The 25428-nt window shown below is 41.6% G+C and overlaps 1 protein-coding gene across 2 annotated transcripts in view; it reads right to left on the bottom strand.

The window, feature by feature from the left end:
- Positions 1-285: 285 nt before the first annotated feature.
- ARHGAP5 (Rho GTPase activating protein 5) overlaps positions 286-25428 on the bottom strand; it is a 66845-nt gene continuing 41702 nt past the window's right edge. For both annotated transcript variants that reach the window (XM_015415205.1, XM_015415206.1), the window contains 4 exons: positions 17446-17523; positions 14718-14849; positions 13178-13283; positions 286-1338 (listed from right to left, as the gene is read on the bottom strand). In XM_015415205.1, the coding sequence (XP_015270691.1) occupies positions 1008-1338; positions 13178-13283; positions 14718-14849; positions 17446-17523 (647 nt within the window). In that variant the 3' untranslated portion in view covers positions 286-1007. The remainder of the gene's footprint in view (positions 1339-13177; positions 13284-14717; positions 14850-17445; positions 17524-25428) is intronic.

Raw genomic sequence — 25428 nt, 5'->3', positions numbered from 1 at the left:
AGCAACTTTTATACCTTTAAAGGGCCACAGAAAAATATAGTGTATAAGTTAAATTTAAGTCCTAGATTGTTTGGTTTAGAGAGTTTACACTACAACAAATTTTGTATTTATGTATGAAAAGTTATAAACTTATATGAAAATGTCAACTTTTTTTCTATATACTAGATGAACTCCCCTGTGGGAAAATTAAAATATCTAAAATATATTACATAAAGTTTACAAGATCAATGATATTTCAAACATGCAACTGTGTACAGAATTAACAGTATTATAAAGTGTTTTATTCTTTAAAGTAAATAAAAGTAGGTAACAGCAACATTTTCGCACAACAGTTAAACTCACTTTTACAATAAGCATGTCCTTGGTATTGTGCTGTAATAAAAAAATTTCTAACCCCTCAAACACAAATGTCCACAGGTTTCTTTAAAGGAAATGGAAGGAGTGGAATAGTATTTTTAGCAGTGCAGTTTATGTTCTCTGAAAAGAAGTATACTGTAGCATAAGTAGTTTGGGGGTTTTACAAATAAAATACAGCTGTGTTTTAGCTGTTCACAGCAACTGGCTAAATGGGAATGGAATTATCAGGAAAAAAGAACATTAAACAACAAAAACAGCCCTAAAGCAGGCTGTAAGCATTGAATGTTCCATAAATGATTGATTTAATCATTACATTTCTATAGAAAATTTTTATTCACAATATATTGTGACAAAATTGTCACAGGAATGATAGTGATTGCAATAAATGTTCATGCAACAGCAGCTTTGCATTTTAGTTATTTTTGTTTAAAAAATTAAACCTCTTCAGTCATGCTAATCACATAATTCTGACCTGGGTGTTTATGAACAAGGTGTATAGTATGTCTACAACAAATATTTCCCAGTTTGGATCCAAATACTTCCATAAATATGAAAGCAGTTTTTCCGTCTTCAGAACATGCATCTCTAGTTTTTCTTTCTATCCAATTCCAGGCTGACTGCAACCATCTTCTTACTGTAAGCCGTTATATTTAAATAATACCAAGAGGATCTGCTTGCAACTGTGGTTGTATTAGCTGAGGTTGTAGAGGTGGTGGTAACTGTAGTGGTACGATTGGATCCACCATTTGCACTGGGTTAGAAGGTGGAGGCTGGTGTGCCACACTCTCAGAAGTTTCTAAAATGTCTCCATTATAAAAGAAAAACTGGCACTGTTGAATGAATGTTTCTATTACTGACTGGAGAATCTTGGTGGTTGAAAGGAACTCTCTGTTTTCAAAGTCAGGTCTCATCAAAGTTGGCCAGAAACAGATAGATAAGTTGTCTGCAGTCATAAAATTGGTTCTACTTTGCTGGCTAACCCTAAAATAAAACAAAGATATTCAACAGTTAGATAAGCAAAACTTAAGGAGATGAAAACACAATTTATTAGAACATATTTCAGGAATCCTTCTGAAACACTTCTAAATTAGCAAAGTTGATGTAGGTATACGTCCTAACAATATTGCAGCTATTGAAGCACTTACTAAGGTAGGAAATTAAGGTGAGGAATCCACCCAGCACTGCATATACTGGACATCACAATTCAGAGACAGGGGTTAGTTCAGCAGAATAGATAATAGTGCTGATCTACAGCAACATTTCTAAATATCAATGCTTCAAAGTATTCTAAATAAACTAGGAAGGTATATCAACCAAAATTTTAGGCCAGCAGATGCACTAATTTTTCTAAGCAGAAAAAAAATAAAGAAGGAGGTTGCAGAAGATTAAGATTTCTTAAGATTGCTGGATCTATGAAGGAGTAATTCAGACATACAAAGGTTCACATAAACTTTGCAACTAACCTTTTTCCTGGTTGCTTATTCAACCGTCATTGCTCCCAAACAAAGCACCAAACTAGACCTAATTGGAGATCACAAATCTCCATCAATATTTTAAAGGGAAATTACAGCTGCATGTGAGCCCAATTTGAATGGGGAACATGGGACAGGGCAAGAAAGAGGATTTAACCTCTGCACCATTTTAATGATAATCCAAACCACCTCTCTCTGCACTGTGATGACTCATACAGGCACAGACACATTGGTTCCATTTGCAAAACTGTGTAAGTATGAGAAGGTTAAACCCTCTGATGTTTCCCCACTTTTGCTGTGAAATCCCTGGGTGTTTGACAAGACACCAGATCTATCTATGACATTTTAATCACACCCTTTGTCTAAGGTGAAGGTGGTATACACAATTCTCTCCTCTATTTTTTTTCTAAACAGTCTTCTGAGTCAAATTAAGCTGAGAGAGACAGACAGGGTGTGTGTAACTGGTCCAAGGTAACCCAGTGAGCTTCATGGCTAAGTAGAAATTTGAGTCCAAGTCATAAAACAACACTAAACATTAGATTATGAGCAATGGGGATAGGAGAAACCTGAGTGGAGCTTTGTCTCACCCTTTGCAGGTTCACCTTTAAACCCTGAGCTTGTTGGAGACACAAGTTAAAAGGCAAGAACCAAAGGCTCCTACGCCTGTGGGTTGAAGCCTGAGAAACCACTGATCTAGACCAAGAGGAACAACATCAGGCAGTGATCTGGATTTTCCAGGAAAATTTTCTTTTCTTTTTTTTTTGTACCCCCCGAAGGGGATGTTTTTTATTGCATTTTCTAATAACTACATACTAAAAACTACAAACAGAAAATCCAAGAAAGGGGAACTACATCTATGGGAGAAAGTAAAGAAAACCCTCTAAAAACCCGAGAGATGGTGATCATACATACGTTTACAAATTTATCTTTAAAGTTAAGCCCAAGTTAACTTTCCTTGAAAATGACCATCTATCTAATTAAACATAAGTGCTTCATCAACATTTCTAATTTCATAAAAAGATTGTAGAACGATATACAATAAACTTCTTTTTAGATATTCCAGAGCACATTGCTACTCTATTTTTTCCCCTTTCTGTGTCTCAAATGATAGCCTTGTTTAGGACCCCCCCCCCAATTTAGAGTCAGAGTCTTCCTCAGAGGATCCAGCCTCTCCTTCTTCCTCGCTCTCTTTGGCATCATTGGTCGCACTTTCTTTGGTTGGACTGCTATGTTGACGCAAAAATTCACAAGCCTTTTCAACAGAGTCACTCCTTTCTTTACCATTTGCATATCTGAAGATTAGTCCCTCGGGTGTTAACCATCTGTAGGCAACATCATGCTTTTGTAGAAATAGAGTCAAGTCTCTATATTTCCTTCTTTTCCTTCTTATCTCAAATGGAACATCTTTCAGTATTCTTATATCATTGTCTTTTATCTTCAAGGTAGCTCCATTGGATGCTTTCAGTAATTGGTCTCTCACTTTTCTTCGAGAGAATCTTATTGTAACTTCCCCTGGCAAATTATTCTTTCTAATAAATTCTGAATATGATCCGTTGACCGTATCTATTTCGCCTTGAAGTTGATCCGATGTCATCTCTGCCATGGGTGCAAGAGCGTGCGAGAGCGTCGCCGACAATCTGTCTCAGATTCTCTCCTTTCTCTTCTTGGATACCTTGAAGTCTCAAGAAATAGCTTGCTCTTTCCATTTGAAGCTGTAATACTCGAGATTCTTCGATTTGACACCTTTTCCGTAGTGCCTGCAGTTTTTTTACCCATCTTTTTAAACTTGATATCAATCACTTTAAGCTCCTGCTCCGTTTTTTCGATTTTCTGTGTGTTTGCAACCATTTGCGCTTGTGTGTCCAGCTTGTTGTAAATTGCCGTGATTTTCTCCAGCAGAGGGCAAAGTGCTTCCGACAAGAGCCTCTGAAGTTCTGCTGTTGAGTCCTGTCTAGGGGCAGAACTTGCAGGGCTGGAACTTCCGGGAAGAAGCTTTGCTTTCGCTTGTTTATCTCGAGACTCCTTCACCGTTGGCAGCGCCATGTTTGAGAATTGTTTGCTTTTTGTCAAAGTCTCTAGAGATTCTTTTGTAATGCGGTAAGCTCTTACAGTCTCTTTATTTTATTCCGTTTGCTTTTTGTAGTAGCCCATCTAGCATGACTGATTTGCAACACAACAGCTCTATGCTCTGATATGACAGCTTCACTTATCTGAGCCAGGCCTTCTGCAGGAACAAATGGGCAAGATGGACAACTACCTACACATGAGCATTTTATTTATTCATTCATTATTATTCAAATTTGTAGCCCGCCCTCCCCGCAATGCAGGCTCTCTGCTTTGATCTCCACCTTATGTAATGACCTGCTTGAGACAGCCAAAAAGGCTCCCACTCTCCTGGCATTTCACAAACTATGCAAAACTAAATTACTCAGGAGAGTATTTTTATAAAAGTAATAAGGATTTATCATAATGGAATGGTTCAGAAAGAATGCTTTAATAAAAGGAAACAAATGGGACTACATTATTGTGTACAGTATGTACTGTTGCTGCATGCATTATCCTATAAGTAATTTCTGCATTTTTATGAGCCTCAAAAGAAAGGTGGACTGTAAGTAAACAAATAAATTTACAGAAGAAGGGGGACCCGTGATACTCGCGGGGGGAGGAGAAGCTCCACGGGAGAAGGAAGCAGCCGCAGGTGAGCCTTCTCCCCTGACCCCCGTCCCTGGCACCCACGGCGAGGCCCGCACCCCTCCAAGCTTCCCCCTTCTCCTAGCGGAGGCAGCAAGGCCTTGCTGCCCCCCCCCGAACTTTCTCCCTCCCCCACTGGCAGCGGTGGTGGCAACGAGGCCTCGCTGGCCCGCCAAGCTTTCTCCCTCCCTCCCCGGGGGCAGCGAGGCCTCGCCGGCTTGCCCAACTTTCTCCCTCCCTCCCTGGTGGCGAGGCCTTGCCGGCCCGCCAAACTTTCTCCCTCCCCCCTGGGCGGTGGCGAGGGCTGAGCGGCTTACAGCCACCGTCCAGCCAAGCCTTCTCCCCCTCTCTGGTGGCAGCGAAGCCGTTCTGAGAGCATTTCCTGCACATGCGCAGGGGGTGCTCTTTTACCTTTTTTTTACAGTTTTCAGATTTTTCTGCACACCTGGGCATTGCCCCACATGCGCAGGAAAATCTCCCTGCCCCCCAGGTGCCCCTGATGTGCAGATTTAGATATCCACACACAGGGGGCGCCTTGGGAATTAGATATATAGATATGTGGGTTGGAAATTTTTCCACATCACTGACTCCAGTCTGAGAAACCTCTTCAGCTGCAAAGGACAAGGTTTTAGCAGTGGCAGCAGCCTATGGAAACAATATCTAGGACTTAATATCTATGCCCTCTAGTTACTAATCTTGCTTTTAAGGTTATGACTTCAAGTATGTTTAGCTTCAGCAGCTGTACAGGTCTGGAGAGCATACATGAACACACCTATAAAACACACACACAAAAAGATCAACACTTAAGGACCTCAAAGCAAGCAGTGGTAAGTCAGAAAGAATATGATAATCAAGGGGGACAAACATATGAAGCATGGAGTACAGAAGTGACTCTCACAACTTTAGAGCTAGCTACATACAGGGTCTAGTCTACAGTTACAGAGAATCACACATAACTGAGTAATTACTTATGTTTCTGAAGCTGAAGAAGAAGCCATAAGCAACTATGGTGTCTTCAAAACAAAAACACAATTATTACAACAATATCTTCCTGAAGCAAGTTGTATTTGACTGAGGATACTCACTCCCCATTGCCAAAAGTCTTTGATACTTCTTCCTTTATGTGCTTGATTACACAACTGATCTGCTACCCTTTCCTCTTTCTTTTGATCATTCTTTGACACATAACTTGTTACCCTCCTTAAAAGAACCATCTGAAACTCTGCAACCAGGTAAGCCAACATCAGCTATCATTAAGGAAACAGATGAAAACTTCAATCTCCCAACCAATTCAACAAGAAAAAAGTGAGCCTCTAAAATCCAGAGAAATTTCCACATCCAAAATGTGTAAGCAACAGCCAATGGCTGTTGCTGCAAACAATGGCTGTTGCTGCAAAGCCAATGGCTGTTGTTTGAGTCTACAAACTATAGGAGAAAGTAAAGAAAACCCACTAAAACCCCAAGAAATGGTGATCATACATAATGCTTACAAAGTTAGCTTCTTGCTTAAAAGTTGCTTAAAGTTCATTAGATGTGGTCAGCCATATTCTTCATATAAAAGCTACAAACACTTATACCTGGCACATCTGCCTGAATAAAAAGCAATTCAAGAAATGCTTATTAATCATTATATAGAATTCCAGAAACAATAACAACTCATTATATATCCTTTTTCTTTCTCAACTGATAGCTTGTTTTGGGGGCTACCACCCCCAATTCCGAATCTGAGTCCTCGTCAGAAGATTCAGCTGCTCCCGCTTCATCACTCTCTTTGGTGCTGTCATCTTTCTTTTTTACTTCTTCGCCTGCTGGTCAATTTTGTTGCTGCAAAAACTCCAAAACCTTTTTGACAGTCATTCTTTTCTTTTTTGTCCTTACATTTGAAGATTATGCCTTCCGGCACATTCCATCTGTAGGGGACGTTGTTTTTCTGTAGAAATAATGCCAAGTCCTTGTATTTCTTTCTTTTCTTTCTTATTTCAAATGGAATGTCTTTTAGGATTTTGATTTCTTTGTCCTTAATCTTCAAGGCTGTTCCACTTGTCGCTTTGAGAATTTGGTCTCTCACTTGTCTTCTGGAGAATCTTACCATCACTTCCCCGGGCAGATCATTTTTTCTTGTAAATTCAGAATACGACCTATAGATCGTATCTACTTCGCTTTGAAGTATATCCGCTTTTATGTCTGCCACCGGGGCGATAGCTTGACTCATCAGCTGCTTTAAATCTTCTCCTTTCTCCTGAGGGACTCCTTGAAATCTAAGGACATAGCTTGCTCTTTCCATTTGCAGCTGTAATAATTGAGACTCGTCAGTTGTTCTCTTTTCCTCCATCACCTGTAGTTGTTTTTTAAGCTGCTTTGTGTTGGCATCCACTTCTTTAATCTGTTGCTCCGTTCTATCCGTTTTTTTTACAGTCTCATTGAGTTGGGTTTGTTGCAAATCAAGCTTTTGATGTTAGGCTGTAACCTGTTCCAGCAGAGGGCGCAATGCTTCCGTCAGCATCCTTTGAAAGTCTGCAGTCATGTCCTGTCTAGGGACAGAACTCGCTGGGCTGGCACTTCCGGCAAGAGGCTTCAGCTTTGATTGCTTGTCTTTCTCCTCTTTCTTCGGCGCCATGTTTGAGATTGTTTACTTTTCAAAAGAAAGTTGTCAGAGGCTCTAGAATCCCAGCAAAAGTCTGGTAAGTTCTTAAATGTGGTGCGGACGATTGCACCCCCTCCAAGCCGCAGGCGCTTGCGCGCGTCTCCCAGAGCTCCTGGAGAACGTGGCTGCCATTGCGGACGCCAAAACCAGAAGTAGATGCTTATGAAATCCTATGAGATGGCAGTGAAAGCTGCAAAGAGGGAAGTCTGCTCAGCCTCCATTGCGTCTGCTAGCTCTCACCCAGTAAAACCGTTTAGGGTGATTAGGTCTTTGACGTCCCTCAATGAGAGGTATCAAAATAGATATTGAAATTTGGCCATTAGTTCTGAGGCATTTGCAAGCTTTCTCGCAGACAAAGTCTTGTCGCTCCATGATTTCCTACCTGCCAATATTGACACAGTATGTGAACAGGAGTCCCCTTGGCCATCTTTGGATTCAGTTTTTGATTCCTTCAGCCTGCTCTCCTCTGCTGATGCTGACAGAATCCTGAGTGTTGTTAGGCCAACCACATGCCTCGTTGATCAGTGTTCTTCATGGCTGGTGAAAGCCGGTGATTAGAGGATACGGGGCCCTCTGATGGACACTGTCAATCTGTCCCTGGAGACAGAGCTCTACCCAGAGGATCTTAAGGAGGCCATGGTTGTACTGCTCTTGAAAAAATATCTTTGGATCCTTTAGATCCAACCAATTACCACCCAGTTTCAAATGTATTATTTCTGGGCAAGGTAATTTTTTAATAAAAGATTTTATTTTTTATAAAGACAGACATACAGACAAAACATATAAATACATAAATGAGGGGTTCTGTTACATCATCAATTTACATGCTTAGATACTTCATACCATATTTGTACAAAAATCTTTTGCATATTTTTAAACATAGGTTTTTGTATTCTATGAAAGGTTATATGTCTGTATACTTAACTATTGTATTCTTCAATCCATTTCAAAATCTAAACCATGTAGTTTTATACATACACAAGCATTTACATAGATATCTAAATAATAGGGGACTTCATTACCTCATCAAATTACCTGTTTAAATACCTCAATATTTGCTTTCCAAATTTCACCTTATATTCTTACAATGATCTTTCACATATATTTAAAAATAATTTTTTTATACTCTTTTAATATATTTTACAATGTTTCAATTCATTTATGGGATTTTGAACAGATGTATAATAATTATATTGTTCAGACCTTTATAAAATCTTGAGGGACTGTCTCCCTTATCCAAAAATTTGATGCTAGTGCATTCTCTCTTATCCACAAAATTTTGGAGCTTTTCCATAGATTTTCATCTTCTTCATTCTCTGATTTCTCCTCTTAAGTCTTAAAGTCTTAATTTTGTGCCTTTTCCCCTTGTAGATTAGAAGTATCTTCTGGTGGTAACCATCTATAATCAATTTTTAAAGTAGTTTGAGGTTCCATATATTCTTATTTTTTCTCTCTTTGAGTAGGTATTTCATTTACTGGTTCAATAATTCCTTATCTTGTCATTCTTTCATGGGGTCTCATGTTCAGTTCTTCAGTCAATTTGTCTCTTTTTGGATATGTTTTGTAGGTCATATCCATTGAATTATTGACTTCATCTTTTTCTCCCCAATACATCCAAGGGTCTTCGTTCTTTCTGCTGCTGCAGTCCCTGTTGGTAAACCTGAGGGGGCAGGGCGCTGCCCAGGTAGTGCGACCAATCTCTGTTCCACTAGCTCGGGCTGAAGTTGATTTTAATGCAGGAGCCCCTAGCACTAAGACTCTCTACTCGGCGCCATCTTATATAGTCGCCCTCACGGATGACCTGTGGAGGCATCTGGATCGGGGTGGAACAGCAGTGTTTTTGCTGTTAGACCTGACGGCAGCATTCAACATGGTTGACCATCAGCAACTGATCCACTGCATTGCTGACACTGGAGTCTAGGGACTGGCCTTGCAGTGGCTTGTTTCCTTTCTCCAAGGTCGGAGACAAAGGGTGGCATTGGGTGAACAGCTATCCTGAAGGCACCCACTGGACTGTGGAGTTCCCCGAGGGGCAGTGCTGTCCCCAATGCTTTTTAACATCGATATGCACCCCCTTGCCCAGAGACATGGGTTGGGATGTCACCAGTATGCAGATGACACCCAGCTCTATTTGCTGTTGGGCAGTCAGTCTGACTCCAAACCGGAAGATCTGGACTGGGTGTTACAAGCCGTGGCTGGTTGGCTTAGGCCGAGCCGGCTGAAACTGAATCCAATGAAGACAGAGGTCCTGTGCCTGAGTCAGGGTGGCCCAAGGGTAGGGATCCCGCTTCCAACCTTCCATGAGGCTCCTTTGGTGCCAGCACCAGAGGTTAGGAGTCTCGGAGCGCTCTAGACACCTCCTTAACGATGGAGGCCCAGGTAGCAGCCACTACCAAATCGGCCTTTTATCATCTTCGGCTGATCAGGCAATTGGTTCCCTTCCTCGAACACGACTTGGCAACAGTGATTCACGCAACGGTCACCTTGAGATTGGACTACTGTAATACTCTCTACATGGGGCTGCTCTTGTCTCTACATGGGGCTGCTGATGGGACTCCCTACTCAGGAGCACATCCAGCCTGTGCTAAAGGCACTGTACTGGCTGCCCACAGCATACCGGATTTGCTTCAAAGTGCTGGTTCTTACCTTTAAAGCCCTATACGGTCAGGGTTCTACATACCTGAGGGACCACTTTTCCCGACATGTACCCCCAGAGAGCACTGCGATCAGGGGCTCAGAACTGACCGGCCCTCCTGGGTCAAAACGAGGCCACGCTGACAGTAACCAGGGCCCGGGCTTTCTCAGTGGCGGCTCCTCTCTGGTGGAATGAGCTCCCAGAGGAGATTAGGACCCTGCGGGACCTTTTGCAGTTCTGCAGGGCCTGTAAAATGGAGCTCTTCCACCAGGCTTTTGGAGCCACCACTACTGTTAAGAACTGATAGCCAAGGGGTAGGGAGCCCTGTTTTTTTCTCTTGGAATTCTAACAGCCTGAGCTAGCCACCAGAAAGAGAACTAAAGAAGACCAAAGAACTGACTGTGAGAAGAGAAAACGGAACAGCAGCGCCATTATGAAATTAATGTCACAAGCACTTTACTATGTAGTCCAAATGGTTTTAGAATTGTTTTAATTTAATTTAATTTAATTTATATTTTATGTTTTATTGTAAATTATGCATCGATCGTATGTAAGCCACCCTGAGGTGGCCTTGGCTGGGACGGCGGGGTAGAAATTTAATATAAATAAATAAATAATATATATATATATAGTCTGAGGTTTATCCTATTATTCTTTCCCTGGAGGAGAAAACCTATAATGGCAGCAGGCCATAAAAGAGACCCAGTTTGGGAATATTTTAATGAAGTTCCTCTAACTATGGGTGAGGCAGGCATGGGTGCAAAATGCAAACACTGCAATGAAGAAACGCAAGGGCTGGTGGCCTGAATGAAACAACATCATGAGAAGTGCTGTGATGAAGACGACAAAAGGAACATGTTTGAACAGGCAGGATCTTCAGGTTGGTAAACGTTTTGATTTCACCATATTTCTTAAAGACTGCCTTGAGGAACTGCCATGTTTGAGCAAAATTTTATTTCTTAGTATTATTACTGCATGTTACTGTCATTTTGATACAATTGTGATGAAGAAATAAAGAGTTGAAACAAGCAAATATTCCTTTTGGGGGCAGTACTGAGTGGCAGTGAATACCATCAGTAATACAAAATAACCCGAAATTATATAAATAATAAAATAACAGCACTGACTTTTTGTTTAGGGGAACCCATCATCAACAGAAAAGATTATGGAACTATCCACCTTCGAGATCATTATTCTCCTGTCCTACAGTTTCAGAGTTATCTGTCCAGGATAGTGTTTTAGTCACATCGTATGCATCACACATCCACAGTATATCATCTCAAAGGGGGAAAAAAGCCAACCATCCAGGAATCACCATAGATAAGTTTGTGATAAAAACCAACAGATTAGAAAAAGTTAATTGATGGGAAAAATCGCCCAGTTTGTTTACACGTCAAACTCTTCTTTCCATCTGATTGAAAACCCACACTTCATGAATATGGTTTAGTAACTGAGACCAGGAGACAGTCCACCCAGCAGAGCAGATGTTGCAGGGAAATTGCTGGATAAAGTGGATGGCAGAGAAATGGAGCAATGTGCAACAGCTCTAGAGGGTAAAACTGTTAACCTAAATCTTCATGGGTGGAGTAATGTCCACAATGGTCCTGTTGTATGTGCTTGTATAACAACAGAAGAAGAGAATGTCTTCCTTGCATCTGTAATGCCAACTATAATAAATTTCAGAGCTAAGGGGAAACCATTCAAGAAAATTTATTTATTATTGATTATTTTCATTTATATCCTGCCCATCCCGCGGGCGGGTTCAGGGCGGGTAACATCATTAACATAAATACAATTTCAGTTTAAAACATTAAACATTAAAACACAATAAAACATTATAACAATTAAAACAATGGGTATACTACATGTTTGCTGATGATATTTTAAAGAAAGTCACACCAGTGAATTGGTGGAAGTCACTTAAGTACTTGTATTTAAAAACTGTTGAAGTAATGATTTCACTTTTAACAGCAGTAGCTTCTTCTGCTAGTACAGAAAGAATATGCTCTTCCTTTGGACTCATTCATTCTCAAGTGAGAAATCGTTTGGGACTTGATAAAGCAAGAAAGCTTGTTTTTCTTTTCCAGATTACAAAAGAAAATGAAGATGAGTGAGCTACAGAGGACAGTATTTTAAGTTTTTCATGTGTAGTCTGTTTTTAAAAATATATATATTCTGTTTAACCCCATCAGTTAACATGGATGTTTAAGGAATACAAGAATACATATGCTATAATGTTATTGTTTTAGTTAAATAAAACTATTTAAATTGTTATTATTAAGGTAATGATTATTTTTCTCCTTCCAATAAAGTACAGCAGAAAAGTTGTCCAAATATGAATGAATAACCTATTAAATTGGAGATAGTTATGAAAATATTGCGAGGTGAACGATCTATATGTGCTTCTAATAGTATAACCAAATCAGTAGTTTTTTGATATCTGTAAAACAAGTCTGAAAAGCTGTTCTTCTAAAAACAAAACCTTCATCTGCTTGTGAATATTAATATTACACCAGCAAGAATGAGTCTTTATGTAGAAAACCATGATTTAAATCTAGTCTTACCTACTAGTGATTTAAATAATGATTTCAATCGATTTGATTTAAATCAAATCCACCCTGTGAGTAAACAATACAGACTTTGACAGACCAATGGTCTGATTCAGTATCAGGCAGCTTCATGAGTCCCTGACTATTATATACAGCAATGTCAAAGATCTTTCCTGAACCAGTTACCCACCTGCATGGATAGCAAGTTCAGAGCGATATATTAATGTTCACATGGAAAATAGATTTAGTGCTTCTAGCGTACCAGAAGTAACATCTTATCAAGCACAGGGAGAACAGTACTTTTGGGATCACATCAAAACTAAAAATTTTCAAAATGAATAAGAGAGCATCAATACATCTAATTTTCAACATGACCCTATCTGTGGATACTTAAATCTGGAGACTGGAGGCATGGACAGACAAGACAGATCTTTCTACAAGCCTGAGAAAAGCCCCAGGTTCACTGAACAATGTAAAATCTTTTTTTAAAAATACAGTGATGCTGAAAATAAGGTTGTAGATAAAGTTAGGTGGGCTGGTGGCTGAGATGGAGAGACAGAAACAGGGAAAGGCTATGGGGATTTTTTTAGAAAAAGGAATAATGGGCGAGAGGAAAACAAGATTTCTCCCCTCAAAGGTCCTTGGTGGTCACCCACTTTCTTCAATACATACAAGACTCTAATAATATAGTACTGCAGTGTACAAATAATGCTTTCCAACTGCATGTTATCAGTCCCCATAGGATGGTGAGAGATAATCTTCACACATCACCAAAATATTCATAATGTTAGTTTAGTTCATTTATCTCTAAACTGATACTGATAAATACCTGTTCAGATGAGTTATTACGTATCTGAAGACATCATAGTTCACTGGATGAAATTTCTTCACAATTTCTTTTAACTCATAGAGCCGTTCTGTTTTATCAAGGATTTCTGTAGAAATAAAAATTGTTCCGTAAATACTAAAAAGGCATTTAAAGATGAACAATTTTACTAATCCCTATGCAGAGGGAGGAGACTGTGGTGGCTCAAGTGGTTAAGACGCTGAACTGCAGGCTGTGGAAGGTCAGTAGTTCAGCAGTTAGAGACCAGAGTTGCCACATGACGGAGTGAGCTCCCGTCTCTAGTTCCAGCTCCTGCCAACCTAGCAGTTCGGAAGCAAGAAATTGCAAGTAGATAAATAGGTACCACTTCGGTGGGAAGGTAACAGCGTTCCGTGTGCCTTGGTGTTTAGTCATGCCGGCCACATGACCACGGAAACGTCTTCGGACAGCGCTGGCTCTTCAGTTTTGAAACGGAGATGAGCACCGCAACCCCCTTTTTATGCAGAGGGAAGGAGAGTGACCATCAAATGAAATTTTACTTGCTGTTAAATTAGCCATTAAGATTACTTTTTAGAACTTGGAATTCAGGGGGGAAATTCCAGGTTTGAAAACAGCACCCTAATTATGAAGCAAAGAGTTGGATCCCACTGAAAACTACAGACAAGGGGAGAAGTGTTAATTCTATTCTGCTGCAGCAGCCCTCCAACTCCCCCATCACGCTGCTTCTGGTGGTCCCTCTGTCCCCAAGTGTAGTATTTGGGAGGCATTTTAGGCTGCAATGGGAGAGGGGAGGAAGTTGCAGAGAAGTTTTATATGGGATCCAACCCAATATTCCAACAGGCTTGTTACAGCAAAAATTTGGTGTGGAACATTTGGAATGGCTCTGGCCTTTCTAAACGATGTCTTTTTTCAGTTAACCAAAATGTAAAAGTAAAATCCCAAGGAACTTGGGTCCATAGTAATTTATACATAAGATTACACGCATATTCAGTTCTTGGTTACCTACAAAATGAACAAAATCTATTTTCTTAAAGAGTATGCATTAATGTTTGTGTCAAAGGCAAAAATCTTCATATTGCCTTTACCAAAAGAGATCTGTTCTTCTGTACCAAACTAGGAATTCTATGTATAACCAGCAGCACAGACCCAGTACCTGGGGTGGTTTTTCCCAAGAGAGAAACACTCCAAAACCACCTTTGAACCTCCACAAGCAGTGCCCTCATAAAGTGAGGCTTGGCTCCAACAGTGGCTTTTCCTGGGAGGCTAGGAGAACCACATTTTAGCTGAGAAAACTCAAGAGCCTATTTGCGCCGCAGTAATTTGACCCGCCACTGCGTGATCAGACGCAGTGGCAGGTGAATCGGGATTGTTTCTTCACTGCGTGTTTCCGGCGCGCTTCATTGAGGGATCAGTGATGCAATCTGAGTGCGCTGGAACGATCACACGGGAAACTTCGCCTGCGGCCCATCACAACTCATTTGAGACTGCATTTTCCCAGGTATAAACAGTTATCTATGGCAAATACTCCACAAAAGATACTTACTTGATGCATCAACTAATTCGGGATGTAGAGAATATGGAATTAATGGATCTGGAAGATCTGCAAAGAAAGCTTTAAGGGCTCCAGCCACAGCATTTACTGTTACATCCATAGATTCCAAACTGATACTATGATCTATAAGGTAATATTATAAAATTAGTTAGTAAAACAGTATTACTACAAATAAAAAATCAGTATAATGCCAGAGAAAATTAGATTGTTTTCACACAATGACCATCTGGGGCCCCTTTTAAAGAGGAAAGGGAGAATAAAAATATTTTAATTAATGCATAGTTGGAGGTGGGGACATACATTATTCCTGAGTTTAACAATTTTATTAGTATGGAGTATGAATAGTAAGTGACCATGTGCAAGCAAACAATAGAGCTTGGTAAGAAAAAACATGGGGATTGGCAACACTGTATAGTTATACGGCAATTTTCCCCCTTAACACTTAAGAGCAGGTAGTTATCAGTAATGTAATGATGTAGAACAGCAAGCCAGACATTCCAAATAGCTTCACAATATACTAAAGCATCCATTTGCTCTGTGGCTGAGAAGTCACTCCCTTCCCCTCAACATGCAACTTTGTACTGCTACAAAAATATAGTTTTCGAAATGCAATGTCACAATATATTTTATAGTACTAGGACACTGTGTTAGCTAGATGACAAAAGATAATACTTAAGTTATTCATACACACGTCTTAATATTCTATGAACCACTATATCTGAACCATTAGCAGCCATCTATAATTTCTGGAAAATTTGAAGCCATGTAAGAAAGGAATCTTTACATTTAAAAATAGAAACTTAAGAAAATGTAAGGAACAACAACCAATCATCTTAGTTTGACCATGTTTCTGCAGGTAAGAGGATAATCTCATCTCTGATGTCATGATGAGTTTTAAAGGCTTAGACAGGCAGGAAGAACTCACACTGCTTCCAAGTACTTCAGAACCATGGTCAGAAAAGAGCCCCTGTCATCTCTCATTTTATACATTCAAAATTGGGATAAAAGTTAGCAAGATCAGGTGACTGGAACTGTGGGTAGCCATGCAGAAGAGCTGTTATTTGGATGCTGGGTACCCTCACTGTATTTCAGAAGATCTGCTGGGGGGGGGGGGAGGAGATGTACTAATCTACTTGTGAATGTGACAGATCTTGTGTTGGAACCCTCATGAGAATATACAGGTTAGGTAATTACGTATGGCAGATATAGAAACTTGAAAGAAAAAAGATGAAATGGCAAAAGAAAATTTCCTCAAGGCTCCCTTGTTATGCAAGAAGAGAACATGGGAAATGGGGAAAAAAAGATTTAAAATGATAGCAATCCTCTACCTTCTGATCTAAAGAAATGAAACACTGGCCAGCATCAGGCATGGGCTTGGCCCCAACACAGGAACTTGCTAATTAAAAGATATATTCAGCACTGATGACTGTATTTATGGACTCTTCAAATCTAGAGGCCATTTATCACCTTAAGAAAAGATTGAATACATTTTGACAGATTCACAATTAAGGCCACTGCACCCAGACATCTTAGAAACACTGTGGATACACAGGTGCATCCAGTACCTGACAATCTACAGTGGCCTTCAGAACATAAAAGGTGACCTCTCAATTATAACAGAAAGTAATGCAAAATGTGAACAAACTAGTGGTCTTGGCCTACAATGTCTAATGATGTCATCACAATGAATCAGTGCTAAAATGCCAGATTCAGTGTCAATCCAGAGCCCTGTAGCCTCATAGTCTTGGCCTATAGTGTCTAATGATGTCACAATAAACAAGTGCTAGTATGCCAGATTCAGTCCCAACCCAGAGCCCAGATTAAGTTCCCAGATGTATGACAGGATGCCAGGGAAGTGAATTTGATTATTCTGAGAAATCTAAATAGAACTGTGATTACATGGATATGATCAAAACCCCTAGCCATCATTAAATTTTAAAGTCACAGACCAATAATTCTGAAGGTAGAAAATGGGACATGTTCTGAGGTACTGGATTTAAAAATTAATCCTTCCTGGTTTTTAAAATGAAATTGGTTACTATGATCAGTCTATCAGGTTGTTCTCTGAGTGAGTTTACTGTTTTCTAATTTACAAAACACTACCTTTCCAAATATCTGATGATTCTGCAAACCCTAACATGTCAGAGGGAAGTTTCATTATCCTACCAACAGACACCTGACCATCAAGTTTCTATTAGAAAGAGCAATGTTAATTACATGGTAAAGGTAAAGGTTCCCTTGCTCGAAAGCCAGTCGAATCCGACTCTAGGGTTGCGGTGCTCATCTCCGTTACAAAGCCGAAGAGCCAGCGCTGTCCGAAGACGTTTCCGTGGTCATGTGGCCGGCATGACTAAACACCAAGGCGCACGGAACGCTGTTACCTTCCCACCGAAGTGGTCCCTATTTATCTACTTGCAATTTCTTGCTTTCGAACTGCTAGGTTGACAGGAGCTGGAACTAGAGACAGGAGCTCACCCTGTCTTGCGGCCCCCGGGTCTTGAACCACTGAACTACTGCCCTTCCACAGCCTGCAGTTCAGCGTCTTAACCACTTGAGCCACCGCAGCTCCTGTAGTTACATGAATTCATGTTAAAAGTTCTTCTATTTATCAGACAAAGGCTATTTTAGGGTTTAGGGTTTTAAATAAAGCAGACAATATTCCATACACAGCAGTTCACCACATCCCCCTGTATTTGACATTAAGCAAGTAATCTATTACCTTGATCAAACTGTTTCTGAATGTTGTCTTGGTCAGTTTTATTTCCACTAACACGATAGAGACCTTCGGTACACAAACCTTTGGAAAAAGAAAGCAGTTTCCACATGATTTTTATACACTATCATCAAGGCCCTATATTTGTGCAAACTTCATTCCATAAAGCAGTATTTGTTCCATAAAGTAGGTGCTTAACACTACACTATTGATTCCTTCAGTAAATAGTGTTTATTGCTACAGGAGAATACAATCACAAGAATTCTAATAGGGAAGCAAATCTCAGTTTGATCTCAGTAGAGCTTACTTCTAAGCAATTATGGCTGTAACAATAATTAACTTCTCAACATGAATTCTGACCTCTGTTAAAATAAATGTATCAAGCTTATACAATTCAAATTTTCTGTTGTGATCATACTTAAAAAAAGAGAACACATGAATCCATAACATTAGGACCCATTATAAATAAACCCCAATGAGAATGATTTTGTGTGTTTAATTCCCATAAATTAAAAAAAAAAATTCTCATAAGACTACTGATAGAGTAATGAATTCAGAATGCTTTACAAATAACACACATTCAATATGCCGCTTTAAGGCAGAACATAGCATTCTAGGACACTGAAGTAAGAAACAACACATAAGAGAATCCCAAAGAAAACAAGGATGAGACCAGTATACTGGCATCAGGTGTCATGACAAATGTCTGGTGAATGCAGATGAATGCAGTTTATTCTCTTGTTTGGGTGGTCCCTGGGCACCTGTCATTCATAACAGTGAGTGTGACTGAAAGCTTTCTGGCTGAGAAATCTTGAATCAAGCTCCAACTGCCATAGAGTTATAGAGTTGGAAGGTACCTAGAGGGTCATCTAGTCCAATCCTCTGTACAATGCAGGAAATTCACAAATCCCTCCCGCCATACCCCTGGTGACCCCTGTTCCATTCCCAGAAAATGACAAAAAACCTCCAGGATCCCCGGCCAAACTGGCCTGCAGAAAAATTGCTTCCTGACCCCAAAGTGATTATCAGTATTTCCCTGTGCATGTAAGAAAGGGTCACAAGAGCTAAGCAACCCTTCCCTCCCTCCCTCTAATGATTAGCCTAAGTTCACAGAATCAGCATTGCTGTCAGATGGCCATCTAGCCTCTGTTTAAAAATCTCCCAAGAAGGAGAGCCCATTACCTCCCAAGGAAGCCTGTTCCACTGAGGAACCACTCTGTCAGGAAGTTCTTCCTAATGTTTAACCAAAAACTCTTGTGATTTGGTTTCAACCCACTGGTTCTGGTCCGACCTTCTCAGGCAACAGAAAACAACTCCACACTATACTCTACATGTCAGTCCTTCAAGTACTTGAAGATGGTTATCATATCACCTCTCAGTCATCTCCTCTCCAGGCTAAACATACCTAGCTCCTTCAACCTTTCCTCATAGGATTTGGTCTCCAGACCCCTCACCATCTTCACTGCCTTCCTCTGGACACGTTCCAAGTTGCCTATATCCTTCTTAAATTGTGGTGCCCAAAACTGAACACAATACTCTAGGTGAGGTCTAACCAGAGCACAGTAAAGCGATACCATCACATCAAGTGATCTGGACACTATACAGCCCAAAATCACATTTGCCTTTTTAGCTACCGCATCATACTGCTGACTCATGTTCAGTGTATGGTCTACAAAGACCCCTAGATCCTTTTCACACATACAACTGTCAAGACAAGACTCCCCTATCCTATAATTATGCATTTGATTTTTCCTACCTAAATGCAGAACTTTACATTTATCCCCACTGAAATTTATTTTGTTTTAGCCTCATAGACTTGGCCTACAGAGTCTAATGATGTTGTCACAATAAACCAGAGCTAATATGTCAGATTTAATGCCAACCCAGAGCTCAGATTAAGTTCCCAGATGCATGACAGGATGTCAGGGAAGTTAATTTGATTACTGAAAAATTTAAGTGGAACTGTGATTACATGGATATGATCAAAGCCCCTAGCCATCATTACGGTTTAAAGTCACAGACCAAAAATTCTAAAGGTAGAAAGTGGAACATGTTCTGAGGTACTGGATTTCTGCTGCCATCATATCTTCCATTACCCTTGCTCACTGCAGTAGCAGCAGGTGTTGCTTTTCTCTCACCTTCGCTTCCCACCACCCACCTACCCACTGTGGTAGCTTTACCTGGTCCTGGAAGGTTTTCTGGTGGGGAGGGGCCCTTTCTTTGGCTCTTATTTATTTTTATTTAACTATTTTTGTGACATCGGCAATGACATCAAGTCCCCCAGTGCCCCCCACCAAATTTTTTCGGGCTATGGACCTGCTGGGGGGTTGTGGGGCTAAGGAAAGATGCCGGGTCTATTAATAATAAGATCACCATTCTTCGAGACTATCTTGCAGAGCGAAATGTAGACCTGGCCTTTGTGACTGAGACTTGGGTGAAGGGGGGTGAAACTGTCACTCTAACCCAGTTTACTCCACGAGGGTTCTCAGTCCTCCACCAGTACTGGACTAATGGGCGGGGGGTGGGAGTGGCATTGCTTATCTGAGATTCTTTTTCCTTCAGGGCACTCCATGCACCAAAATTAACTGGCATTGAATGTGCTGGGCTGGCATGGGAATCTGAGGAGAGTTTGGTTGGTGTATCAACTGCCTAATGCACCACCAAATAGCCTGCCTGGCCGGTTGGACGCTGTATCGGGCTGGGCTTTGAAATACGCCAGGCTGTTGGTCCTGGAGGACTTTAATGTCCATGCCGATGATGCGTCATCCTCTCAGGCTAGAGGCCTGGTGTCATTCGTGGAGGCACTGGAACTCTCCCAATTTATATCGACTCCCACGCATCAAGCAGGCCACATGCTGGATCTGATTTTTGAGTTGGGGATAAATGTTGATCTGGAAGCTGCGGAGATGGTACCATGGTCAGATTATTATGCCTTGAAGGTCCGGTTGGGCATACCAAATCCTCCCTGTTTAGGTGGCAAGCAGATTTATGCTTGCCCACAGAGCCTAATGGACCCTAAGCGGCTTCAGGATGCTCTGTGGGATCCAAGGCCCCCTGGCAGCTCGTTAGATGATCTGGTGGAGGACTGACATCACCAGTTCTCCCAAGACACTGATGAGAGTGCCAGGGCTCTCTCTAGAGCCAAACTAGCTCTGGGGTATCATCTGGGATGATGAAGCAGGAACCGAGATGGTTAAAGCGAAGGTGGCGGCGTGCTTGTGATGAGGCGGCAAGAACATCTTATAGGATGTTTATGAAAGCATATGTGCCAGTAAACTGCCATTTGTATTCTGGGTATGCTCTGTGTAACCTGCCTGCTGTATGATGGGGGGGACTAGTCTGCATTTCCCAGTTCTCATCCTCCAAGCGCTTTGCCGTTTGTTTTGACTTTGGAATGTTATGCTGCCTTTGTAGTTGATAAGACTGTTGCTGCAGCCGTTCCCAATCTAGGCGGTGTGAACCAAATGGCTGACAGTTATCTCCCGCCTTGGTTTTCTCCCGCTCGAATTCCTACTGAGCGCGAACTGTATTCATTGGCTTACCTTTACTGTTTGAACTGCCTATATCTGTACATGCTTGGCTTTGAGTTTCATTCCTGACAATGACCATGAAAGTGTCTCAATAGTGACTTGTAATAAAGCAACCTATTCTTATGAATCATTGTGGACTGCAACTGCTCTGTTGAACCTGACAATATGAGATGACAGTGAAGACTGCAAAGAAAGATTTCTATACAGCTTCCTTTGCCATCTGCAAGCTCTCACCCAGTCCAATTATTTAAAATTCCATCATTGACAATATTGACAATATTGCCGCAAGGCAAACAAAATAATAGGGAATTGGCTATTGGCTGTGAGGCATTTGCAAGCTTTTTTGCAGATAAAGTCATGTCGCTCCACCATGACCTCCTGACCACAATTGAAACAGTAAGGGAACTGGAAGCTCCTTGCCTGTCTTCTCGTCCTTTATTGGACCATTCTGACTGACTCTCCTTGGAAGATATCAACAGGATCCTAGCAGCTGTTAACCCTACCATTTGCCCCTTAACCCATGCCTGTCCTGGCTGATTAAGGCCTGCAGGGACGGTGTGCAGGACCCCCTGGAGAAGATTATCAACTTGTCCCTTTCAACAGGGACTTTCCCTGTGGGGTTGAAGGAGGCAGTGATATGTTCACTCTTGAAGAAACCATCTTTAGACCCTGTGGTTTTGTCCAACTATCGCCCAGTGTCTAACTTGCCCTTTTTGGGTAAAGTGATTGAGAAGGCGGTGGCCAAGCAACTTCAGGATTTCCTGGAAGAAGCACAAGTCCTGGATCCATACCAGTCCAACTTCCACCCTGGTCACAGGACAGAGATGGCATTGGTTGGCCTCATAGATGACCTCTAGAGATAGCTGGATCAGGGTAGGTCAGTGCTGCTGTTGCTCTTAGATTTGACAGCAGCATTTGACCCAGTCGATTACGATCTGCTGACCCACCACCTTGCCAACATAGGAGTTCAGGGGACTGCCTTGCAATGGTTTTCCTCCTTTCTTCATGGCTGGGGACAGAGGTGGCACTTGGTAGAAGGGTCTCCCAGTGGTACCCACTTGAATGTGGTGTGCCGCAGGGGGCAATCCTTTCACCAATGCTTTTCAACATCTATATGTGCCCCCTTCACCCAGCTCTATCTGTTGGTTGATGGATGGCCGGCAGGACTCCACCCCAGAAAATCTGGGCAGGGTGTTAGATGCCATGGCTGGGTGATTACAACAGAGTCGATTGAAATTGAATCCATCAAAGACAGAGGTCCTGTGTCTGAGTCGGGGTGGTGTAGGTTCAGGCATTAGGCTCCCGGCTCTTGATGGGGTACAGTTGGTGCCTGCACCAAGGATTAGGAGCCTTAGTGAGATCCTGGATTCCTCACTTTCTAAGGAGGCCCAGGTCGCCACCATTGCCAGGTCTGCCTTTTATCATCTTCAGCAGGTCAGGCAATTGGCCCCTTCTCTCTCCACCCAGGATCTGGCTACAGTGGCCCATGCAATGGTTACTTCCAGGTTAAACCACTGTAATTCGATCTACACAGGCTTTCCCTTGAACCTGACCTGGAAACTCCAGCTGGTGCAACAGGCAGCAAATCGCCTTCTGACTGCGACGCCTATGTGGGCGTGTATTCAGCTGGTGCTCTGTCAGTTCCACTGGCTACCAATTGAGTACTGGATCCGTTTCAAGGTGTTGGTATTAACCTTTAAATCCCTGAGCGGCCTGGGACCTGCATGTCTAAGGGACCACCTCTCCTCATATAACCCCCAGAGAGCCTTGTGCTCTGCTGCTCAACACCTTCTGGTTGTCCCTGGCCCCTACGTGGTGGAACATGCTCCCACTTGATATCAGGGCCTTGCAGGACCTATTACAGTTCCGCAGGGCCTGTAAAACAGCTGTTCCACCAGGCTTTTAGTTGAGGCAGTGGACACCCACTTATTTGGCCTCCCTGCATAGAAGTTGCCCTATTTGTCCTAAGTGGAGTTTGGTACTATATGAACCTGGTACGGCCACAGTACCACCAATCCAGCTTATAGGGGGTCTGAACTGCATAAGGATTTTAGTTCTTTTTCAAATGAATTATATTATTAATTTTAATTGTTTATGCACTTTGCTTTTGTTTAATTGTTTATGCACTTCGTTGTTACCCGCCCTGAGCCCATTTGGGAAGGGCGGGATATAAATTTAATAAATAAATGGTATTTACAAGGCCAAGTATAAACTAAATTTTAAAACAGTGATTTTCCACTATGTTCAATAAGGAAACATACTTGAAATTCACATATCCTGAAGAACAATGGACCAACATGAGCTCTAACAATTAAAACAGCCACTACATGGCAGAAACAGCACAGAAAAGTTGGGTGAGGAAGTGCCACCCATGTGAATCAAAGCATCTTCTGGTGGGGATTCACATCATTCTTTGGGGTCTTCACTTTGAAGGACATCTCCCAGTCCACAATTTGGCACTGAGAGTTTGGGTTTAAGTATGGATGCAGACTAAGTTTTCCAATAGTACAATGTAACTTTCCTGCCTCCCACTTAATTTCTATAAAAAGCCACTCCCTAGGGGAGAGGGGAAGTGTAGGGAGCATAAGGGGAAGATCAGCAGAAATTCTTTTTTAGTGTGGTGTGAGCCAAAGGGCAAGAACCAAAGAACTCATAGCCTGACATCCCGAATATGCTGGGACAGTGACTCAAAGACCATTGTCAGACAGGGTTGGAACTGTGTTGTATATTTTTTGGGTCTAAATTATATTTGTATTTATTTGCAAGCCATTCCCAATGAGTAGAAAATCAGAATTCAAATGAATAAATTAAAAATTATCTCGCTCATCTCTGAATACTCATTTATTTTATGTTATACTGGATTTGCCTCTTGCTGGGAGTAATGTCATAGTGGCAGGATGTGAAGGCCCAGAAAAACTAAAAAAAAAACCTCCCCCCCAAGACCTTTTTTTCAGTGCTGAATAAAACCTCCCATGAAATATTTTCTCTTTTTGAATTGGCGAAATGCTTTTAAAAACAAAGTGGGCATGTTGTAGACATATACAGCTCTTAAATCTAGTATGCATTTCTGCACCTAGAAGGATACCGAATCTTCATGAGGAAAGCATGTAGGGTTTTCATTGCTTCTTAACAGTTGCATGCCTTCTGCTGTCCTTTTGACCTGATGTGGTTGACCTTTTCATCTCTCTCTCAAACCACTGTGACACATTTACCCACAGACGGGGTAAAAAGTAAGTCTACTGCCCTAACTTGCCGGAGGGAAGAAAGGTCAGAATGAGGTAGGGTAGAGACTGCACCAAAGCCTCAGAAAAAAACTGAAAGTTCAACTGAGAATTTAGCTCTCTCTAATCAGATAACAAAATTAAGAGAGAAGACGACATTGGATTTATACCCCACCCTTCACTCAAGTGTCTCAGAGCAGCTTACAAACTCCTTTCCCTTCCCCTCCCCACAACAGATACCCTGTGAGGTAGGTGGGGCTAAGAGAATGACCCTTGGCACTTACCGTGAGGGGTCCTTCTACTCTGAGGTAAGGAGGACATCTTGGGTGATTCCCACCATCCTATCAGGGAGAGGCAGGAACAAATTTCTTTCTTCCTCTTCCTGTGTGGATTGGGAACGCCCCCTCTTCAGTCAGGGATTCCCAGCAGCAGTACTGGAAAAAACACTCTTTCCTAATACTAAGTAATCTGAAGAACTGTAAACAAGAATAGAGTTGTTAATAGTAACAAACCAGGGAATGAGCGTGAGGATCAAGGATCCCTGAAAGAACTATATACATAAACAGTAAACTCAGGAATATAGAGTAGATAAAAGCCACACTCAGTTCAGACACAATCATAGAAATAGAGGAAAAAATCTACTCGGGTGGGGGAAGATGTCCTCCTTACCTCAGAGTAGAAGGACCCCTCACGGTAAGTGCCAAGGGTCATTGTTCTCCCTCTGAGGCGGAGGACATCTTGGGTACTTACATAGCAGTACCCTATGCCGTGGGTGGGAGATCAGTCTCCTCTCCTATGACGTGTTGTAAAACTCTCCTTCCAAATGAAGCATCTGCAGATTTGAAGATATTCAGTTTGTAGTGTCTAATGAATGTTGACACAGAGGACCAGGTGGCTGCTCGACAGACCTCTTCAACCAATGCATTTTTGGCTAAGGCTGCATTGGTGGATGAGCTCCTGACTGAATGGGCTGTGACCCCTGAGGGCACCGCAAGATGAAGAGCTTTGTAGGCTTCTGTGATGCAAGATTTTATCGTATAGCTGATGGCTGACTTGGACATCTTGTGTCCCAGGTTTGGGGAAGAAATGTTAATGAACATTGCCTCAGTCTTCCTGAAATCAGCTGTTCTGATCAGATATGCCTTTAGGGTTTGCGAACATCTAAGGTGTGCCAGGTCCTCTCTCTAGGATGTTTGGGGTCTGGACAAAATGATGGTAGGTACAGTTCCTGGGCTCTG

Source organism: Gekko japonicus, unplaced genomic scaffold (genome assembly GCF_001447785.1).
Source record: "Gekko japonicus isolate JY-2015 unplaced genomic scaffold, Gekko_japonicus_V1.1 scaffold83, whole genome shotgun sequence".
NCBI classification, from domain to species: Eukaryota; Metazoa; Chordata; class Lepidosauria; order Squamata; family Gekkonidae; genus Gekko; species Gekko japonicus.
The sequence above is the reverse complement of the archived record's forward strand: the minus strand, read 5'-3'. Positions and strand labels throughout refer to the sequence as shown.